Raw genomic sequence first — 23815 nt, forward strand, 5'->3', positions numbered from 1 at the left:
TAAGCATCTGACTGACACTGAACAAACTACTAATGTTTAGCATTTTATTTTTTATATAAATGGTCAGCAACTGACTGTCACTAAACATGCAATACTAATATTTATTTAGCTATTTATATTTTTATTTATTTAAACAGTCAGCAATTGACTGACCATGAACATACAGTACTGATGTTTATTTAGCTATTTATTTTAGTTTTATTTATTCTATATTTATTTATTGTATTTAAATGACTGAAAATGAACATAGATTATTGTTGTATATTTAGCTTTTTATTTTTATTTATTTGAATGTTAGCAACAGATCACTACTGAACATATATTTATTAAGCTATTTATTTTTATTTATATTTTAATGGAACCATCAGCAATTATTTTTTTAAAATCCATTTAAAAAATCTTTATTTTTTCAGCTATCATTTCTAGAATTGGTTGACAATAAAATACATAGTATTTACCACATATTATAATATGAAATATCTGATATTGTTCGAGCTCTATTTGGGACTTTGCAAAGAGAGGCAAACTTTAAACCAACTTCAGGATCTTAATGCAGTTTTACAGAATCACCACTAGATGGCGGAATAATCCGTGAAGAAGTTTGAACTCTGACTGAAAACTTATTTTCACTGAAGAAAAGTGAAGAAAATAAAGTCACACTGGATAATTATCAACTAATGTGGATAAACATTTTATTTAATAGGTGATAGATTCTCAGTTATTTTTATTAATAAATCATTAGGCCCCATTATTATGTTAACTCTACATTAGGGATGGGCAACTTAAATGCTGGACGCGGCCACATTTTTTCATGGACACTACCACAGGGCCACATATAGGACCGTGCACTTAACCAGATATGATGAAACTGCAATTTTAAATATGTTTACAGTGCAGTAACTTAACATATTTCATGCTCAAATGCATGTATAACAGTATAAATAGGAATACAAAAGGTTTGAAGCAAATAAAAAATAACAACTTACTGTGATTTCTTTTTTTTTTTCAGTGCAAGAACAGCAGAACAACATTAATGCAAGAAGAAATTTTGTGCATTTTTACACTGCACTTTTAAGATTTCATGCTCAAATGCATGTAGTTGTACTGAGGGCCACTTCAAGTGAGGGTGCGGGCCGTATGCGGCCCCCGGGCCTCCAGTTGCCCATCCCTGCTCTACATCATAATGATAATCTCGATTCATAAAACACAGAGGAAAAATATTTAATATATGATCTTTTTGCTTTGAGGTATACTGTCCCTTTAAGACAAAAGTTCATTACACACAATGTGCTGTTAAGTGCTATAACACATTCAAGCAGCAGAGAATGTTATTATTATTATAATTATTAATAATATATAATTATAGCACTTAACAGCACATAATTAATTAATTCATGAAATGATACATTTATTGTATTCTAGCATTTTATCATGGCTTTTAATAGAGCTGTATTTATTCAATTATTATTAATTTGTTGATGTTATTTGTATCATTATTTTTTTGTAATCTATCATTTTAGATTTTTCCATAGAGTTTTAATTATTTATATACCTGTCTAATTTTTATTTTACTTTGTTAGTGTGGTCTTTATTTATTGTATTTATTAATGTATTTTGGCTTTTAAAATAGCTGTATTCAGCTATATAAATGAATTCATTGAATATTATTATTATTATTACTTTTACTATTACTATCATTATTATTATTAAACTGACTGAATTGATTTATTACGTTTTATTTAATTATATGAATGCTTCGATTAATTGGTTAACATATTTATATTATTACATATATTGTATTATTATGTTATTTATTATCTTTATATTTAACTGAACGGTCAATTATGGATTGTATGTCACTACCTTTCAGAAAAATGTAGATTAAATCATTCTGCCAAAGCTGCAGAATGTAAAATGTGAGAATTTCCAGGAGGACCCGAGTCAGCATGTTCCTGAGATCCGCCTCTCCCTCTCACACCCAGTGCGGGTCCTCCGCTGCTCCGGCTGATGCCGCCGCGCGTAAATGGAAAGCTTTACGCACCGCGCGTGTTCGCTCTCAAAGAGGTTTAATCGTTGTTTTTGCACTGTCACACGCCTTCTCCTGGCGCATAAGTAGGGCAGACGCTGGTGATGAGCTGCGGAGAAGTAAGGATGCGGTAATACCTCACTACATAATAAGAGAGGGGGGGGTAAAAAGGCAAGGCGCGCGTGCGGACGCTCACCGCCAGTGAGAGGGACTAGGGCATCAATAACATCTTGCTCATCAATAATAAGAGATTTTGATGGAGTTAATTAAATAGGTTGCCTTGAAGGTATTAGGCGCTCTGAATTTATAATATTTAATCTAATGATCCCCAATGGAGAAGATCTGAAGGACGACTCCTCTGCAGCTCCACCAGGACAGCAGCTCCGGCTCACACTATAAACACTGTTGGAGATCTCTCAGCGATGGCGATCAACACTGATGCCGCCTTTGGGAAGAGCGCCCTTGGCGAGAGGGAAGTGTCCAACCCCACCGACTTCCAGGACACGGAGAAACTATTGAGCGTCGCCGCCACGGAGCGCAGCGGGCAGAGCAACATCAAGCCGTCCGACTCCTCCCTCAACATCCGAGGCAGCGTCCGGTCCCTGGACGCGGACCAGAACGGGCACAGGTCTCCGATGAAGTCAGGCTCCATCGGGCAGCTGGCGACCCCACCCAAGTCCCTGTCCCGCCTCAGCTTGGGCCCGCTGCCCTCCCCGGTCCCGCCCGGAGCCGCCCCGAGCTACCTCTGGCTCGCCGTGCTATCCTGCTTCTGCCCCGCCGTGCCGCTCAACATATGTGCCTTGTGGTATGCACATGTGGTAAGTTTTACTTTAATCTCCTCCATATAGGCATATTCTTATTTATGTCATCTGTTGCTTTGAGTTTATTCTAACTACAGGTGCTTTTTTGCTTCTGTTTAAATGATTCATCCCCTTCCCCTCTCCCATTAGTCGAGGTCTGTCCTCCATACAGGAGATATTGCAGGAGCGAAGAAGTATGGGCGTCTGTCTATGCTGCTCAGCTGTCTGGCAATACTGCTGGGTGTGGCTGTCATCCTCTTCATAGTGTTTACATTAGGTATGAAAAGAAATACATAGAGAACAAGTTTAAAAAGGGTTGTGTGTGTCCTAATGTCTCTTTTCACTGCCTCTTTAGAGATCCAGAAGGGGGATGGAAAATAACTTCATCTAATGTCAAATTTGCACAGAAGAGAACAAGAAGAAGAAGAAGAGGTGGAGGCTGGAGGGGTTTGAATATGGAAAAAGCACAAAATCTGAACAAGCTAAACAGACCCTAATTATTGCTTTTTCTGCTACGGACGATAAAGTAAGAAAAAAAAAAGTTGCAGGTCGTTTCTCTTTTTTCCGGCAAACTCTCCAATGTCCAATAAACCACAAACTCAGGAACAAAGGAAGGAAGATGAAGTAGTGTCGGATCGTCAGATTCTGAGGGGGAAAGTTTGGACTAGTGGTGTACTGAGGAACAAATTGGACGGCTCTGCATTTTGTTTCATCATCATCAAAAAAGCCCATAAAAAATAATATTAGTACACGATGTAAAGATAAATAAATGCACCCTGTTGCAGCACTCAATTTGGACGTTGTCAGGGGACTGATGGCGTCATCAGCGGGTATAATCCCAGAAGAACGGGCGAGTGTTCTACCAGGTGCAGAAGGTTGTTTTCAGCTCATTCAATGGGCTGCTATATGAATGTGTGTATTTAGCCACGTCCTCCAGCAGCTGTATTAGTGACACCAAGGTGGAAGGGACATTACGAGTGTGAAAGTGAAGTGGGAATTGAAGGACACAGCGCATAAAGAACAGGGGTGTGACCATACACTCAGCTCACGAGACGAGACACGATGTTGGGTTCACGAGAACAAGACCAGACGAGATTTTAAGAAAACTACAATGACACAATATATGACTGGACCAACAGACTTTTATTTAACCGAGTTGCACATGCATTTTGAAATTATTATATTATTATTATTATTATTATTATATTATGCAATTATTATAACTCTTTACATGCATGATGTAAGCATGAGCTTTAATAAACTGCTTCTTCCACAAATTGAAACTAAAACTAAAATTTATAAAAGTTAAAATGAAATAAATAAAATTAAATATTTCTTCTTTTTTTTTTTAAGTGCAAACAATATGAGCCGTGTTTCCTTTCGGGTAAAGAGTGACCACCCGGAAAGTAACCCTCTCAAATGTCCGCTCACTCTGAGTGTCTCCATTACAAAAAGGCCCCCAGACGGATTTAAAGACTCCGGAGGTGACATATGGTTTTCCATCGTTGCGTAATTGATTAGCAACAGTTTTCGACCGTGATCACATACGCGATGGATTAAACACGGAGAAGCAACTGTGGCCGCCGTCGCTAACTGTACACAACATCAGCAGCTGATCATAAACAAACAGCATGGCTAATTATGCACAGCGTCTCCGCTGATCATAAACATAGCGATCTTGAATTAACAGCATCGCTAACTGTGCACAGAGTGTTCGGTGCTTGTTGTAAAGAAACAGAGATCACTAAGTGAACACCTCCTGCAGCAGCAGCACATACACACTGTACTGCTACAGAGCTAACTGTTAGCCTATTAGCAGGACTGTACCGCTTCAATTTGTTCTTACTCTTCTTAACGAGCTGCCGACCCCTGCAACGTCATTCTGGCTGCTTGCTGCTTCCCCTCCTTCTCCTCCTCCTCTTCTTTTCCTTTTACTGCCCCCACAGGTCACAAATAGAAGTTTGGATAGCTCACAAATCTTGCAAGACAGATTTTTAACGCAGCGAGAAATATCATCGGGTTTAATCTTGCGAGATCTCATGCCACAAAATATTGTCACATCCCTAATAAAGAATGAAAATTCGAAGTGACGCCACTTAATGCCACATTTTTATCTAACCAACATAACTAAATGCAATGTGACATCTAAACAGAGTGTTGCTGTTTGAAGAAACGGAGCGTTCTATATTTCTTTTTGGATTAATTAACATTTCTCACGTCGTCATTGTAACATCATAACTTCCTGCATTTATTTTTCTTTTATAACGACTAACCACTCTAACCTTAGAGAGGTAGTTTTTTTTCAGAGAGCAGCTGATGAATGGGCAGATAAAAACCTACTGCACCTATTAGAAGGTGGAGCAAACCTCAACTCGCCCATACTTATGGGAATGATAATCGCTGATAATGCCCCTTCCATCGCTTGATGAATTTCCAAATGGGTGACAAAAACAAAAAGGCATCAGTGCACCCTTAATCACTTTTGGTACTCACGTCAACCTTACAACTACTTAACTTCTGGCCTTTATTTAACTTTTAAAACTATATTTTATAATGACTAACCACTCTAACCTTAGAGAAGTAGTTAAGTAGCCTCATCGTAATGAAACTGCGGCCTTTTAACGAAACATAACAGATTTGTTTCAGCAGATGGCCACTGAATGGGCTAATAGCAACCTACTACACCTACTAGCAGGTGGAGCCCTGACCTTAGATAAGTTGTTTTATAGCATCATTGTTATGAAACAGCAGCCTTTCAACTAATAAACCTCTTAGTTTTCCGTGAGCCGTCATTGAATGAGCTGATAACAACCTACTAAACCTACTAGTAGGCTTAGTAGGTTGTTACGAGTAGGCTTCTACTCATCTTTTACAATCATTAATGTGTGTAATAATGTTCGAAACAGGTTGTTGTGGTTTGACAAAGGCATCAGTGCAGCTCTAGTCTGAACCACCACCGCTGCCTGCTTTCTTTCTCTCTAACATTTGCATCAAACTGACTGTGGGAAGATGTATGTACTGATTTCATACACTGTTTACATTGTTTAAATCTCATGTATGTTTGCCACCACCACGCCTTGCTGCAGCCATCGTGTGATATCTTGCTTTTTGCTCCTGAACTGCCTGGATCTCTAACACCTCATTATGTTTACAATATTACTGCAAGATATGAATGGAGTCGCTCCTCCCTGTATGCACTGTTCCTGGCACTCTGATGTTGATGTTTATACATTTATACTGTATGACTGGTTTACTGTGCCATAGTTCTGCATGAAATAAACTTGACATGAGCATGAAAAGTGAGCTCATCAGCTTTATTTTGTATCGGGCACCGTCTGTACTATAAAAATGACAACGTAACAGTACACAATTACATCAGGATATATAAGCAGCAATATATAAACCCCAGGATGGAAATGCTATTATAATTCAGAAAATAAATAAACTCTCCAATCTGACACAATGTTGATTAAGACTTCATGAATTTGACGCAAATTTCTTTCCAAAATAAAGGCCTTTCTTTTAATAGGGTAAACTAAAATATGAAAACATAAAAAATAATATTTTGTTCTTCAGTTTCCGGGAGAATCAGTGGAAAGTGTAAAGCAACAGGAGGATGGTGCAGATGCCAATCACCCCGCCTAGGATTAAAGAGTCCCGCCTCTTGCGCAAATTGATTTTCTGGATGAGACCGTTGATGGCTGGGAAGCGATCTGAAAGGCGAGGAGGGAGGGGGAGCGAGGTGAAGGAAAATAATTACTATATGAGCTGGCTGCAGTGAGAAAAACAGATAAAGCAGCAGGAAAAACATGTAAACTCAGGTGAAGAGAAATTGATTAAAAAGGATACTGGCCAGAGTTGTGACCCTGGTCTGAATGGACTTCAACATCCCACGCTGAAATGTGATGTTCTCTTTGGTGGCCATGGCTATGCTGCAGGACAGGGAGAAAGCATCAGGAATTTTAGTTGGTAGGAAAAAACCCCACGTCTTTACAGCATCACATTAAGTTTAATGTTTCAGCCGAGGAGACAAAGAGTAGAGAGGCATGATAGTCTGTTCACAAAAAAATATGTGTGTGTGTTGAATGAGTGAGAGTAAGAGGAGAGTGAACAGAGCAATAAAGCTTACCTTATTGCATTGTCGATAAGACTATCTGAGCTGTGAACATGAGACAGAAAAAAGGAGAAAAAAAGAGAAAACTTAGATTAAGTCAATTTAAAAATGTGCGAAATGAAAAATAATTTTAAAAAGGTGCGATATGTAGGATTTAACCACATTTTTTTACTTAAAACAAAAAATGAACTACTTCTATCAATAAAACGTGACACTTTTAGCATAATGTGAAAGACGTCTATGTATTGTGTTGCAGAGAGCAGCTAACCAGCTAGCCGCAACCCAACCTGTTCTGTTTATACCACTGTGTGCCTCAAGAGGCAGCATTGAGTCACTGTAGCAGTCTGACCTCAGAGAGGGCGAAGATACGGAGATATGGAGATATGAAGCCCCTCTGCGTCACTTGGTAGTAAAAAAAACCCTCCATGTGTAAAGCCATGCCCTCGGATTCAGATTTTTTCTCATTTGGGGCTTTTAAGGTGAAGCTATTTCTACCAAAGAGCGGTTTCTGCTCGGGCAGCAGCAGTAACAAATGAATGCGTAATTCAACACAGCTGTATGCTGTTGGAAAAGTTTGAAAAGTGTTTAGAAACCCTGACAGTCTAATCCTTCTAACAAAAGAGAAATGTATTAGAAAGATTTTAGAGATGTTTAAAACATGCATGGAGTTTAAGAATGATACATTTGTTAGATAAGAACATAACCTATGAACTTTTTATGAAATATGAACCCTAAAAGAAAGAAAGAATGCTGCATTTTCATTATAATTTAACTTAATGAATCTGAAAACCTCTCAGGGACCTCCTGGCAGAATGCCATGGACCCCTCTGGGTCCCTGGACCTCACTTTGAACCTCCCCTGGTTCTATGTATATCTGTTGGTTTCAGAGTGAGGAAATGATAGAACATGACGGAGAGAACGGCGTGCCATGAAACCGCACAGCTCTTTAGGTCTATTATCATAAAAGGAGCACTTCCTGTGATTCCTGAGAGACGAGAGAAAAGTGCTGCTAATGGAGGATTTTTGGGAAAGTCAGACTCTGATTGGTCAAATCAAACCGACAATCAATCTCTCTGAACACACATGTATATACATTCAGGCTTATAGCTTATAGGTGCATATAAGCAACACACACACACACACACACACACACACACACACACACACACACACACATCCTTGTACTTCTATCTTTGTGAGGGCCCTCATTGGAATAGTGAATTAACCCTTAACCTAACCTTCACCATGACAACTAAATGCCCAACCCTAACCCTAACATAAACCTAATTGTAACCTTAACCCTAAAACAAAGTCTGACCGCTCAAACGAGCCTTTAAAGAAGTGAAGAACGGCCAAAATGTCCTCACTTCTCAAAAATGTCCTCACTCTGTTGGTTCAAAACATGTTCGGGACCTCACTGTGTAGGAAGTGCAAGAACACACACACACACACACACACACACACACACACACACACACACACACACACACAGGGTTTCATCAGTTACATTAGCTGTGATGGAGAAAAAAATGAAGCGTTGAGTCTGGAGCTGAGCAGAGCACATCAGGTCGGCAGCGTGCATCCTGGCCGACTCCACTGGAGACCAAAAATCAATACTGCGCTTTATACTTCCTCCTCATCTCTCCGTCCACCTCTCTCTTATCTCTGCTGTCTGAGGCAGCTGCTGTTTATGTTTTATTTTTTTCCTCTTTGCTGTTATTTTCCTGATAATAAAACCGTCTGATCACCGGTTTGTAAAGCAGGTTTGTTTGGGGGTACCTGGCTGCACTGAGACAGTTTTAAAGCTTCAAAAGTCAAAGAAAATTAACTTGAAATGCTCCAGAGTGTGACAGCACTGGCTGGATAAGCAGTAAACATTTATACGTTTGTCTGTTTTTTTGCAACGCTAACTCCAAAGATTAACAAGTAAATAAGGTCACATTTTACTAAATGAGCATGTATGATAAAAAAAATAAATAAATACAAAAAAAATATTTGTAATAAATCAATAAAACGAAGGCCACACCCCAGACTTTAGATGAGACTTTACATCCACTGTAAATTTCCTCTTAATTTACATCGACCCAAAAAGATTTTTATTCCTGTTTAATAATCTAATTAATTGTCTTGTTTTCTGCCTATTCACTGACCTCTGTACAACTCTAATTTAATGTTGAAAAAAGTATTAAAGTATTTTTTACAGTAAACTACTGTATTATTGTACAGGATTTTTCTGTTGTTCTACATAAAAATATTATAGTCATGAAACAATTGTATACGTAATAAAAATGAATATAATGGTAAATTATAGATTATTATGAAGGATCATTGAATTTCTTATGGATTTTGAATGTCAAATTACATTAATGTAAGTTATGTATTTTGGCTATCTATGTAATTTATTCTACAAAAAACATTACAATACAAATTAATATAAAATCAAAGTAAAATTGTACATTTAATGTGAAAAATCTGTAAAAAGAAAGCTCAAACATCCACTTTCAAATTAAAGTAAAAAAATATATTATTATTATTTATTTAAAATACAGAAATCTAGTTTAATTAAGTGTTAATAAATATTTTTTAACAGGTGAAATAACAGTTTAACCTTTAGTTATTAGAAAGATAATTTCTTTAAAAATACATATATTTACTGTAAACATTCTCTGTTTTTGGACAGTCAAATTTGGGCTGTAGTGTCATACTTGATTGCAGCGTTACATATTTATGCATTTTAAACAACAGTTTGTGAAGAAGAAAATCAATTGTTTTGTGGTAAAAAGCAAATAGGCTCTGAAGGTTTTTAAACGTGTTTACTGTCACATTAATTACATTTGTTGGGGGTCGGAGTTTTAAGACACGGCGCCACAGGAAGATCCATTTAAATAAAACACGTCCTGGTGTGTTTTGTGGCTGAGAGCTGAACAACAGTTAGTTAAGGTTATTAATGGTTAGTCAACGAGCTCACCGCTCACTGTGAAACACACCACCACTGGCCTGCACTACACTAACAACACACTCATAAAAGAAAAGTCTTTATGGTAAATTAAGTTAATTGAAGCAATAAATTCTTCAGTGTTGTTATTTTGACAGAAAATGTTTCTTCTGCAGAAAAATCTGTTGTTTGGAATTAACCTTCCTGGAGCCAGAGGCCGGCCTCACACAACAATAACAAAAAAATAGCAAAAATATTTTTGTAATAATAATAATAATAATATTTTTTTATGTATGTATTTATTTTAATTTTATTATTATTAAAAAATCTAAAATAATTGGAATACCGGATATAATTAGCCAGGTCAGGAAAACTTCCTATTATTGATTTCTTTATCTCAACTTCACCTTTTTTTCATTATTTAGATTATTTTGATATTTTTATTATTTAGATTATTATTTAATTATTATTAATTATTAAATTATTTAAATTGACATTATTTACATTTATACATTTGACCTTTTTTTATTTATTTATTTATTTTACTTTTAATTTGCTCGTTTGGCTGCTACTGGTCAGTGTTGTTTTTTTATTTTTTTTATTTGCTTCCTCGTTTTAGTCACGCCCTGTCCTGTCCTGTCCTGTCCTGTCCTGTACTGTCCGTCTTTATAGTGTCCTGTCATGCCAGATTAGGTCTATTATCTTAATATTATCTAAATCTGTTGTTCTTCCTGCCACAGAGAGTGACGTAATTCAAGGTGTTCTCATGAATCGCTTCACATGATTTCCTACGAAATGTGACACACAAAAACCGATGGATTACTGCTGTTGCTGTAAGAAGGTTAGTTTTAGTTACCAAAATTAATCTCAGCATGTTGGAAAAAATAACTTCTTCCCAAAACAGTAGTTTTGTAGTGGAGCTTAGAGGTGGTTCTGCTGCTCAAAATGAGTTGATATAATTATTTTAGATTCAGTAGAAATAAGGACAAAGGCTGAATCAATAACTCTAACTCTTCTGGCTTCATGTCCGTTTGTTTACATGTTACACATTAAACTGTGTCCCAACTGTGATAGCACTGAACAGTCCTACCTCATAAACATTACAGACAACCAGCAGGAGAGCAGAGTGTTACCATGGGATTTAACAGCACATTTTTTATTTTCTTCATTGTTTTAGGTTCGTCTGTCTACATTTCAGCACGACCAGTGTCTGACAACTACAGTAACACTTCCAAACACTGTGATGAAGGCGAGAATGAGTACAATACTAAAGGTAAAATTATCTTGTCATCTCTAAACTGGAGCTTTCGGAATAGATTTATATCTGTTTCTCCTTTTCAGATGGAGAAAAAGTGTCTGTGGGTAACACGAGGGACGTTCGTGTTTCTGGAAGAAACCGAGGATGCATCGGAGGAAGGAACGTCTTCACTGTGACAGGTGGGTTATATAGCTTCCTCAGATAGCTGTGGGCCAAAGTGGGTGGTTTATTTTTAAACTATTACTCATGTCCACAGGTCATTACAGCAGATATCTGAGCACGATTAACTGTTTTCTGTCTCTGGTGTTTCAACAGGACGAGTTGCAGACAAGGCAGATATTGGCAACGTCAGAAATGTGACTGTTGGAAACAACTTGGGATCAATCGGTTCAGGGAACCGGATTAACATCAGCTGAAGGGAAATAGAACATCATAAGATCAATGTGTGCTTATAGCATGTTTACAGTGTCCTGCACGTCCACACTTTCATGGATTAAAGTTTAATAAAATCTTCGGACTGAAATTTTATTTGCGCTACAGCCAAGTCACGTGTAGTGTTTGAAACATGTTCCAGTGAAACTTCAGATCAAACAGACGCTGAATCAGGACAAAAGTTCAATTTAAAGTCAAAACTTGTGACTTCTGCTTGTTTCGTGGTTTCACTGTGGAACATGATTCTGAAAGTATTAAACATTAAGCTGACTCTTATAATACCAATTGTGACAAGTAAACCTGATTGAAATATAATAAAAAGGTGTAGAGAGATGCGATTCATCTGCTATTCACAATAATCTGTGATCGATCCATTAAAAAGTAACAAAAACATGAATAAATAATCCAATTGTAAAAAATGATTGTTTGTTCAAGCTAGACTTATATTTTACATCTTTCATCTGCTTATTGGTTCGTCTTTATTATAAATACTGGCCCTAATTTGTTTAAATTTTTTTTTTTTAATTTTATTTCTTCTGGTTTATGTTGCTTTTTTACAATTTTTCTTACTATTTATTTTATTGATGCTTTTTGTATTTTTGATATCCAAAACTTTCCCTGTTGTGGAACTGATAATGGTGTGATACTGGATATATTTGTGCATTTTTATTTATTTAAAGGATATTTTAAAAGAACAATATATGATAAAGATGGCAGCAAAAAAGGCTGATCATTCCAAGCAGATGTCGTAAAGTCTCTGCAGTAATTTAAAATAGGTTTGGTTTTAAAAAAAATAATAATAATAATATTAAGCAAATTACTGATCAGGAATTTAGCTTGTAAGAGAATTGAAAAAAAATATTTGAGTGACTTAAGTCTGGAGCTTTTTTTTTTTTTTTTTACATTTCTATCGTAAAAAATTAAGAAAAGGTAAATGTATTAGAAATAAATTAGACATTAGTATTAAACTTATTTTTCAATGATGTTCCCTCTTTTTAAAGGTTCATTTAAGTTTAATTTTAAAGTTTGAACGTGATATTTGATAGTTACCTGCCTCATTGGTGTCAGATGTACAGAACAATTATTTTTATCATTGATAAATATGCTGATTATTCAGATTATTATTCTCAATTAATCATTTTATCTAAAAGCAAAAAAAGTCAGAAAATAGTGAAAAATCATAGGAAGAGAGTTTCCACAAAACTTGGCGATCCTTTATAGAGTTAGTGGCTGGTTAGTCTTCACTCCCTTGGTCTTTTTTCTTTCTTTTTTTCCTATTTCTTTTCACCATGTAAACTGTACAGCCTTATATATCTGTACAATTTACTGAATGACTGACAGTAAATGAAAGATGTATAGGTAACAAAGTGGTAACTTACTATTTTTCATTTTATTTTATTATTATTATTATTTTTTAATATTTTATTTTTATTTCTTTCGGTGTATTCTTTGTCTGCGTGCTGTGCTATTTGATTATTTTTTCCCCTTTTCTGTGGTTTGTCATGTGAGTGCTTTATGTGGGAAATAAAAAAAATTAATAAAAAAAAAATTAATAAATTAAAAAAAGAAAATAGTGAAAAATGTCACTTCTAACATCTTAAAGTGGAAGTTGATTGTCCAAACAAATTCAAGTTAGATGTTGTAGAATGATATTAAACATATATTAAAGTTATTTTCAGGTTTGAGACAATGAGTTTCACAGCCCATGTGAACATTTCTAAGTTTAGTTTTAAAGTGTGAACCTCAATTGACAAAGCTCACGTATCATCTTCAGACTCTGTGGGAACTGAAGCGATTTGCTGAACAGACAAATCACCTTTTACCCATATTAAGGAAGTTCCTCGTCCTAAGCCCCTCCCCCAAAGAGACACATGCTGGACATTTATAAGAGCCGAGGCTTCTCAACTCCGTTCAACAAACTCCCTTCACAGCACGAGACGAACCACTGACACCTGAGGTAAGTGTAACATCCTGGCTGTTTTCTCTCTTTTTAACACAACAAATCTATTTCTTATTCCAAGTTATTTATATGTATTGGACACACTTCTCTTGTTTCCTGCAGGAAAAATGGCTAAAATTGCAAACACCGATGACATTAATGTCGCCGTCAACGCAGGAAAGATTGCTGCTGACAACGAGATCGACGTCACAGGTAAACCTGAGCTCATCTGATATTTTTTTTCTGTCAGCTTTTGTTAAACTTTCCTCTTCTGCTCTGACAGGAGGCGTTGGAGCGAATGTTTCTCTGGGAAACACCGAGGGGGTCACCGTCTTAGGAGAGAACACAGAGACAGGTCGCATTGCAGCCGACAACAGCTATAAAATACAAGGCAAGCTTCTCCTCGTGTTCACATCATCATCAGAATCTTTATCTGAGTTTCAGTGTTTAACTTTTATTCCTTCTGGTGTGAGCAGGAGGCATTGCTAAAGGCTCCAGCATCGGCAACACGTCTAATGTTTTAGTTGGAATGAACTCCGGAAGTATCGGGTCGGGGACCAAGGTCAACATTAGCTGAGGTAAGAAGTTAATTATTTACCTGCGGATTTATTTTTATTAGGGCCGGGACTCGATTAAAAAATATTAATTAATTAATCTAATTAATTAATCGAAATTAATCACATTTTAATCGCATATAAATATTTGACCTGAGAACAGTGAGAAGTAATTTTTTTCACATGGATTTTTAGTATACCATTGAATAATGACTGAATACATAAGCTTAAGCAACAAAAATATTGTTTATTTTTGTTGCTTAAGCAACTTTTTAACTTTAACTTTTTATTCTTAATGGCAAAAATTGCACTGGTCTGTTGGACTTGAACAAAAATATTGTTTATTTTTGTTCAAGTCCGACAGACCAGTGCAATTTTTGTTAATTTTTGTGTAATTAATTAATCTTAATTAACGCGTTAAAGTCCCTAATTTTTATTATTGACTCGATAAATCATTTGATCTAAATAAATAAAAATTTAAAGCAAAAAATGTCACTTCTAATATCTTAAAGTATGTATATGAAAGGTTCATTTTTTAGAATTATATAAGCCATATTTTAAACAAATTTTCTGATTTGAGATAATGACTTTCCCTCTTTCACAGTATAATTTAAGTTTAATTTTAAAGTCTGAAGGTGATATTTGCCTACCTCATTAGTGTCAGATGTACAGAACAATCATTTTTTATTATTCATTTATATGTTGATTATTTCCTCAATTAATTATTTAATCTTAAAAAAGAGTCAGAAAATAGTAAAAGGAAACGTCCATCCTGGGTGCGTGATTCCTTGTTCCGTCACTCCAAAACACAAAGTTATTAAGTTTAATATCATATAAAACTGAGGAAAGCAGGAGATTTGCAGCTTTTGCAGAAAAATTACTTTAAAGTTTAATTGATTATGAAAATCGTTAATAATTTGTCTGTCGAGTGACGTATTATCCGACTAATATGTTGTGCTCATGCCAAAAAAATGTGTTCATTTACACAAATTTAATAAATATTTGTTTACATGCAGATTCAAATTCCATGTAAGAAATGTAGTTTTCTCTCTCTTTCAGGAACTCGCCCTCCAAATGGACAACTCTCCTACAAATGATGCACCATTTGTTAAATGTTAAATTTAATAATAAAGATCTTCAATAATAAGAAAATGGGGCGGCATAGCTGATTCGCAATCTGATGACCATTTTTGAAAAATGGCCGCCAGCTATTACAAGTAGATAGAACCTGGACCACCTCCAAGCTGCTGTTTACGTGTTTTCCACACCTCAAATATTAATTACATGAAAGTTCAAGTGAAAATATATTTTATGAAAAGACAATAAAGAATGAAAGAAAATGCAACAACATGTTGAGATTGCCTCTGCTTGTAACAGTAATGAATGGAGCCCCTTGGCGTTCAGATGTTCTGCCTGTGATACAGTGGGCTCATCCAAGACACACACACACACACACAGACACACACACACACACCTTTTGAGGTTAAAGGGCATAGGTTGCTGTATAAAAAAATACTATATAATATAGTATCATAATATTACTAGTATTAATTGTTTGAAATCTCTGAAGAATGAAAGAAAGGTGTGTGTGTGTGTGTGTGTGTGTGTGTGTGTGCGTGCGTGCGCGCATATGTTTGAAGCATGTATATCTGGAGGAGTGTGCGTGCTTACGTGCATGTGTGTGTGCGTGTATCTGCAACTGTAATCAGAGCAAAGATCAAAGGCAATCAGAGCAAAGATCAAAAGCAATCAGAGCAGAGAAATCAACAGAATTAACTGCCACCACCTGTTAATGGTCCGGAACAATGACAGCAGCCAGAGGTGGAGAGACTGGAATTTCTGGCCTCGAACAGAAAGCATTTTTGGTAAAACCATAATACCTATCAATGATCCGACTTCACTTTGAGCGTCCTGAGTTCTTCCTGAACGTCTACATATGTGACCTGCTCCATCAAAATGAGTCACATTGACCCCGAAACACATTTTGAGATTTTGATGTGTATGTAAAGAGGAGACTCTTAGCTTCATGTCAATACCAACATTATGTTTCTACGCCAAATATTCCATGAGATATGCTCATCCAACGTTCGACTGTTATCAAAAGTTAGTTTTGAGAAAAAGGGCTTTAAAGAAAATGATACAGATTCCACCATGTTTCACATGGATTAAAACACATTTATTAAGACTAGAGTCCAAATGAACACAATATTTTTGGGTCAAAGGTGATACCCCACATCTGTATGTGTAGTCTACTCATACTGTCACACATACACATGCACGTGATCACGTGCACGAGCACATACACAACACAGTACAGGTATTGACACACAACACAAAGTATCCAAAACATATGGAATACAATAATGATAAAACATGAACAAATATACTGTACATATGATGTAATACACATGATGGGTATTTAAATATAATAATACTTTAAAAATATTTATATGAATAATATTTATAAAATATTAAATAGTGAGCCACGTGCACACATGTACTTACACTTACTTACAAGTGCATATCCATACAATTAAAAATATATATATACAGACAATGGCCCTTTTAATATAATAATACAGAATATATTTTATATTATTTCATATTTATTTATTATTATTTCATAATTAAACTGTCACATGCATCAAGGAAGCAGGCAGTCCTCTGGTGTTGCTGCTTCTCACACTGCATCCTCTGACAGAGTGGTATTTAGCTTCACAAGATGGACCAAATGTTTTCATCTACAAAATAAAATAGCATTAATAAAAAATGCAGTCATCATCACAAACCTTTTGGGCTGGCTAAATCACATTGAATCATTGTTGAATGAGGCCTGATCATTTCTGTATTATTGCTTCAATATGATCAGTGTGTTCACTGATAGACTGCACAGGATTTAATACAGCCCCATATTCAGAAACATAACATATTCACCATACAGTTTATAATTCACCATATCAGAACTTTTAAACAATATTTTTACTATACATTAACCATACTTTAGGCAGTTTATTTTGTGATAGCCTAAATATCTCCTCATCTTTGTGTCAAACAGCAAACCTGTCTCCTACAAATTATGTTTGTATATTACTGTTTAATAATTAGCCTCAGTTGTTTGGTGATAAGGTAATCACTGCCTGGGTTATGTTCAGAAACAACACTTTTTTAAGTGAATGAAACACTGATTTTCCTCATTACGTTAATAAATGTAATGTATAGGAGACAGTAGACACCTGAGACACACCTGACACAACCACACCTGGGCTAACGTTACACAGTGTAGTGTAGTTATCACACAGCATTATTAGCTGCTTTCTTAGCCTGCTCTAGTGATTTTATTAGCCCTAACGAACAGAGAAAAAGAGGATCGTGTAGATAAAGTATAAACACTTACCATCAGTCATCTCTTTAACTAGGTCACGTCTTCTCACGTCTCCTCCGGTGAACAGCAGCTAACAGGCGCCGCCGTTCTGAAGTTTGCGGCTCCACTTGTACTCCAGAGCGACAGTCTCTTTAACATTGTCCTCGTTTAGATAACTACAGTCAGAGACATTGTATGCTACCATCGGCTCATCCATCAGCGCAATATCTTCCTCCTCATCTTCCTCCAACTCACTCTCTCCGTCATTATCTCTCTCTCCTCTCGTCTCCTCACCTACCGGTGCGGTGAAATAGTCCATAATTAACTCTGTCCAGTTATCAACACATGTAGCACCTCTATCTCTGATTAAATTGAAAAGTTTTGCAATGTTCTCCTCACATTAATCCATCTAGTTAAGTCAGCGATCTTCAACACTATCTGAACCACGTCATCCAACCTGTCTGTGTGCCGCGAAAAACTTTCTGACGTTATGTTTAAGAGCTTAAAAACTATACTTATCATTTGAATTTCATATTAATGTTAACATTGTCTTAAAGCTGAGACTTCATTTATTCAGAAACGCATAAAACCCCAAAACAGCCCAAAATCACTTTTTTCATGTTTAAACGTGTTTTTACAAGAACGGGCATTTGCGACTTCCGACTCATTTCGATGGAGCGCGTCACATATGTTGTTTGTTTTTTTTTAAGAAAAATGAAAAAATAGCTTTGTTAGAGCAATCTTTAAAAAACTGTTACATCTCCCTTTTTCATAAATCTTCCTGCATTTTTATTATGGGAGCCAATGAGGCCGTTGGTGCGTGTTGGTGGCGCATCTGTGCGTCCTACGCCCAAACTATAACTCACTGACATCTTTACCAGAGGATTGTGAGAGAGGATTGTGAGAGAGAAGACACATTTTCCTACGTTTCTATGTATAAATTATTTCTGTAGAGTGGAATTTGCGGCCTGGAGCGCAGTTTTCACATTTATTTTTTGACAATTTTTTCTCCCTCTACACTCTGGCGATGATGTCACACACTGTGACACGAACATTCCGTGCAATACACACCCATTATAATCTCAGAATTTCTCCAAAAATGATCATGGTCATTGAACAGGGATTGATAAAAAACTATATGACCTATCGAAACGTGGATTAATACACCGATACACAAGACTTGTGTCTACTGTTTAAAGTTTAAATGGAGTCTCTAGGTGAAATTATGCTGGAGAAGTAGACGTTTGAAAATCTCCAAATATTGTTCTTTTCTGCTCATTTTTTTTTTCCGGCTGGCCCATTCACTTCAATGCAACATTTTTGGCAGTTTTTCACGACTTACGTCGCAAAAAATTTGTATTCCGCAGAAAAAAGTAATAGCACACCCATCCCGATCTAACCGCACCGAAGAAAAAATCCACAGTATAACAATAGTGCTCGGTGCGATTGCTCCGTGGCCCTAATGAATAACTGTCAGGTCCTGATGATCCAGTGGACCTCGTGCGTAAATGCGCACAGCCTCTTCCTCAGTTTGGCACCTGAGCAATGGTCCAGTCCGGATATACTATACACGTTAACGCGTGTGTGTTATTGTCCTAAAGCCAAGGCTTCAGACGCCTTCACGTGTGCATGTGTAGACTTCAAATAGCCTAAACCAGGCATGTCTAAACTATTCCACAAAGGGCCGTGTGGCTGCAGGTTTTCGTTCCAACCAAGCAGCAGCACACCAGACTTGACTCAGTTAATCAACTGATCTCAGTCTTCAGACAGTTGATTGGTCAAACTGTGTGCTTTTGCTTGGTTGAAACGAAAACCTGCAGCCACACAGCCCTTTGTGGAATAGTTTGGACATGCCTGGCCTAAACTGTCTCATCAGTCTCTCTTGGTAATACATGAACTCCTTTAATTGTGAAGCGAAGCGGCTGTTAAACTCAAAATTTGTCACCATGAAGTAAATAATTATTTGTACTTTGAGACGAGCGTGCGCACAGGTGTCCGCTACGTTCGAACGTGGCACGGCACAAATGACCCATCGCTATTTGATTTCCACAAACACTACAAAGCGTGTACCTGTACGGTCTCTCAGGAAATTACTCTCTAATGAAATTACTCTCTAATGAATCATAAACCACTCAGCTCTCATCATGAAATCTCAATCATAATAAATGACATCAGATTAAAGATTCATCAGCTTTAATATGAAACAAATACAAAGTTAATATGCTGCATGAAACGGTTTGTTTACATTGTTTTTGTCACAAGAAATTTTCTCTTATGCCTCATGGATATTACTTCACCCAATAAAAATAATTTTAAGATACATGTTTTGAATTCATTGAATCATCAGTGCCTAATAATCCCTGTTTTTTTGGGGGTTTTTTTTAAATTAAAATGATATTTGTAACTGCTTAAATTCTCCCCAAAAAATATTTTTGGGAAATGTTCTTATTCTGATGAAGAGAATTATAATTCTCATAATCCTTCTTGGTTGATTTATGCTGACTCAGAAGGTTCCGTTCAATAGTGCAATGAACTCAAACTGAAAGTGAAACTTCAGATCAAACAGATGCTGAATCAGGACAAAAGTTCAATTTAAATTTAAAACTTGTGACTTCTGCTTGTTTCGTGGTTTCACTGTGGAACATGATTCTGAAAGTATTAAACATTAAGCTGACTCTTATAATACCAACCGGCCAAATAAACCTGATTGAAATATAATAAAAAGGTGTAGAGAGATGCGACTCATCTGCTAATCACAATAATCTTTGATTAATCCATTAAAAAGTAACAAAAACATGAATAAATAATCCAATTATAAAAATTATTTTGTTAAAGCTAGACTTATATTTTACATCTTTCATCTGCTTATTGGTTCGTCTTTAATATAAATACTGTTCCTAATTTGTTTAAATTATTATTATTTTTTATTTCTTCTGGTTTATGTTGCTTTTTTACTATTTTTCTTACTATTTATTTTATTGATGCTTCTTGTATTTTTCCTTTCCCTGTTGTGGAACTGATAATGTTATTATACTGGATATATTTGTGCATTTTTATTTATTTAAAGGATATTTTAAAGAACAATATATGATAAAGATGGCAGCAAAAAAGGCTGCCAGCTTTTTTTTTTTTACATATCAATAGTAAAAAATAAAGAAAAGGTAAATGCATTAGAAATAAATTAGACATTAGTATTTAACTTATTTTTCAATGATGTTCCCTCTTTTTAAAGTATCATTTAAGTTTAATTTTAAAGTCTGAACGTGATATTTGATAGTTACCTGCCTCATTGGTGTCAGATGTACAGAACAATTATTTTTATCATTGATAAACATGCTGATTATTCAGATTATTGTTCTCAATTAATCATTTTATCTAAAAACAAAAAAAGTCAGAAAATAGTGTCACTTCTAACATCTTAAAGTGGAAGTTGATTGTCCAAACAAATTCAAGTTAAATGTTGTAGAATGATATTAAACATATATTAAAGTTATTTTCAGGTTTGAGACAATGAGTTTCACAGCCCATGTGAACATTTCTAAGTTTAGTTTTAAAGTGTGAACCTCAATTGACAAAGCTCACGTATCATCTTCAGACTCTGTGGGAACTGAAGCGATTTGCTGAACAGACAAATCACCTTTTACCCATATTAAGGAAGTTCCTCGTCCTAAGCCCCTCCCCCAAAGAGACACATGCTGGACATTTATAAGAGCCGAGGCTTCTCAACTCCGTTCAACAAACTCCCTTCACAGCACGAGACGAACCACTGACACCTGAGGTAAGTGTAACATCCTGGCTGTTTTCTCTCTTTTTAACACAACAAATCTATTTCTTATTCCAAGTTATTTATATGTATTGGACACACTTCTCTTGTTTCCTGCAGGAAAAATGGCTAAAGTTGCAAACACCGATGACATTGCAATCGGCGCCAACGAAGGAGAGGTTGCTGCTGACAACAAGATCGACGTCACAGGTAAACCTGAGTTCATCTGAATTATTTCTTCTCTGTCAGCTTTTGTTAAACTTTCCTCTTCTGCTCTGACAGGAGGCGTTGGAGCGAATGTTTCTCTGGGAAACACCGAGGGGGTCAGCGTAGGAAAGAACACAAAGACAGGTCACATTGCATCCGAGAACAGCTATAAAGTACAAGGCAAGCTTCTCCTCGCGTTCACATCATCATCAGAATCTTTATCTGAGTTTCAGTGTTTAACTTTTATTCCTTCTGGTGTGAGCAGGAGGCATTGCTGCAGGCGCCAAAGTCGGCAACACGTCTAAGGTTGATGTTCGTGGAGTGAACTCCGGAAGTATCGGGGCGGGGAACAACATCAACATTGGCTGAGGTAAGAAGTTAATTATTTACCTGCAGATGTATTTTTATTAGGGCCGGGACTCGATTAAAAAAATGAATCTAATAAATGAATCGAAATTAATCGCATTTTAATCGCATATAAATATTTGACCTGAGAACAGTGAGAAGTAATTTTTTTCACATGGATTTTTAGTATACCATTGAATAATGACTGAATACATAAGCTTAAGGAACAAATATATTGTTTATTTTTAATTTTTTAGTTTACTTTCCCTCTTTCACAGTATAATTTAAGTTTAATTTTAAAGTCTGAAGGTGATATTTGATATTTACCTGCCTCATTAGTGTCAGATGTACAGAACAATTATTTTTTATTATTCATTTATATGTTGATTATTTCCTCAATTATTACTTAATCTTAAAAAAAGAGTCAGAAAATAGTGAAAGGAAACGTCCATCCTGGTTTCATAAACTCCAAAGTGATTCCTTGTTCCATCACTCCAAAACACAAAGTTATTAAGTTTAATATCATATAAAACTGAGGAAAGCAGATTTGCAGCTTTTGCAGAAAAATGACTGTAAAGTTTAACTGATTATGAAAATAGTTAATAATATGTCTGTTGAGTGACGTATTATTCAACTAATATATTGTGCATATGTCAAACTTTTGTGTTCACTTTAATTTTCACAAATTTAATAAATATTTGTTGACACGCAGATACAAATTCCATGTAAAATTTTATTTTTTCTCTCTCTTCTCTCTCTCTCTCTCTTTCAGGAACTCGCCCTCAAAACAGACAACTCTCCTACAAATGATGCACCATTTGTTAAATGTCAAATTCATGATTTTTAATAAGAAAATGTCATTCACCACATGAATGTAGGAGAAATGAAGAAGAAAATAAAGTACATGACCTGATGAACTGTCTTTGGCTGAATATTTACAATGTTTAGTGACCTTACTCTGAGATATTCAGTGTCTCTTCATTTAAACATCATCATAAATATAATTATTCCAGTATTTAATCTAATATTATTTACTGTAATGTGATCAAGCACAAAAAAAGCAGCTGCTGCAGCGACGACTGAGTTGTGTCGCAATAAAGAGATATTTTGAAGGTTCATAAAAAATATTTATTAAGAATTAAATGATTGAGAATTACATTTTTAATCAATAAACATTCAGGTGTGTTTAAGATTGTTTGAGTTCAAGTAAAGAAAAACTACTTTAAAAATACTTTGGTGCAGAAAGGCACCATTCATTACATGTTTAATTTGTGGTTAAAAAAGAACAAAACATATCATTTCATTATGCAGATGAATGAAAGAGAAGAACATAAAGTGAATAACTGTAAACTGTAGAGCTGTAGGATTTTTTTTTTTTTTTTTACCTCTTAAAGTAATAAATGAATCTGGTTGATTAATATCAATACTGATAAGAATATATTGTAGATTTGCATTTCCTCAGTGGCCACGAAATAAATGTATGTATTAATTGTAATCAGCATGTAATTATCTGAGAAACTGATCAATTATTCGTTGTGTGTCGTCGTCTAAAACATAAATACAACATAATGTGATAATTTGTTAATCCTTCGAGACAAATATTCAACTGAAAACTGAACAAAGACAAAATGTTTAACCTCTTAAAGAACATTTTGTTTTGTTTTTGTTTATTTGAACTGATGAAGCTTATTGTTAATAAGAAGAAGTGACCTTTCAAATGATGCCTCAAACATGAATTCTGTTATAAGCTTTGGTTCAAACATTTTTCTGCTCTAATCCGAACCCTAAACTTTCCCTGGCAGGTTAATGTTCAAACTGTTAAACTTTTGTGTGTGTAAATATAAACTCTGAATTCTGAATTTGATGTGTTTGGAATCAAGGTTTTTTATATAATGATACAGTTAAAGCAAGTTTAAGTCATTTGATTATTTTTTAAAATACATTAATAGAAGTCCAGGGTTGGAAAAAGTATTCAGATCTGTTACTTCAGTAAAAGTACTAATATCACACTGTGAAATGACTCCACTACAGTAAAAGTCCTGCATTCAACACTTACTGAAGTAAAAGTCCAAAAGTATCAG

General features: G+C 35.5%; 2 protein-coding genes across 2 annotated transcripts in view; one reads left to right on the forward strand and one right to left on the reverse strand.

Moving 5' to 3' along the window:
- Positions 1-2260: 2260 nt before the first annotated feature.
- On the forward strand, positions 2261-5987 carry LOC131986294 (trafficking regulator of GLUT4 1-like). The gene is made up of 3 exons (XM_059351177.1): positions 2261-2844; positions 2977-3103; positions 3182-5987. The coding sequence occupies exons 1-3, from the start codon at positions 2449-2451 to the stop codon at positions 3205-3207; spliced, it is 549 nt and encodes a 182-aa protein (XP_059207160.1). The 5' UTR covers positions 2261-2448; the 3' UTR covers positions 3208-5987.
- Positions 5988-6126: 139 nt separating this feature from the next.
- LOC131986293 (Golgi SNAP receptor complex member 1-like) overlaps positions 6127-23815 on the reverse strand; it is a 36778-nt gene continuing 19089 nt past the window's right edge. The window contains exons 7-9 of the mRNA XM_059351176.1: positions 6956-6985; positions 6676-6758; positions 6127-6539 (exon numbers count right to left, since the gene is read on the reverse strand). Of these exons, the coding sequence (XP_059207159.1) occupies positions 6415-6539; positions 6676-6758; positions 6956-6985 (238 nt within the window). The 3' untranslated portion in view covers positions 6127-6414. The remainder of the gene's footprint in view (positions 6540-6675; positions 6759-6955; positions 6986-23815) is intronic.

Source organism: Centropristis striata, chromosome 15 (genome assembly GCF_030273125.1).
Source record: "Centropristis striata isolate RG_2023a ecotype Rhode Island chromosome 15, C.striata_1.0, whole genome shotgun sequence".
In the NCBI taxonomy this organism is placed as follows: domain Eukaryota; kingdom Metazoa; phylum Chordata; class Actinopteri; order Perciformes; family Serranidae; genus Centropristis; species Centropristis striata.

What these genes read in the sequence shown, in the direction of transcription:
- LOC131986294 (XM_059351177.1), top strand. Translation starts at nt 2,449, where the DNA reads ATGGCGATCAACACTGATGCCGCCTTTGGGAAGAGCGCCCTTGGCGAG. An exon ending in CCTTGTGGTATGCACATGTG is followed by an intron (nt 2,845 to 2,976) that starts GTAAGTTTTACT and finishes CTCTCCCATTAG; the next exon opens with TCGAGGTCTGTCCTCCATAC. An exon ending in CTTCATAGTGTTTACATTAG is followed by an intron (nt 3,104 to 3,181) that starts GTATGAAAAGAA and finishes CTGCCTCTTTAG; the next exon opens with AGATCCAGAAGGGGGATGGA.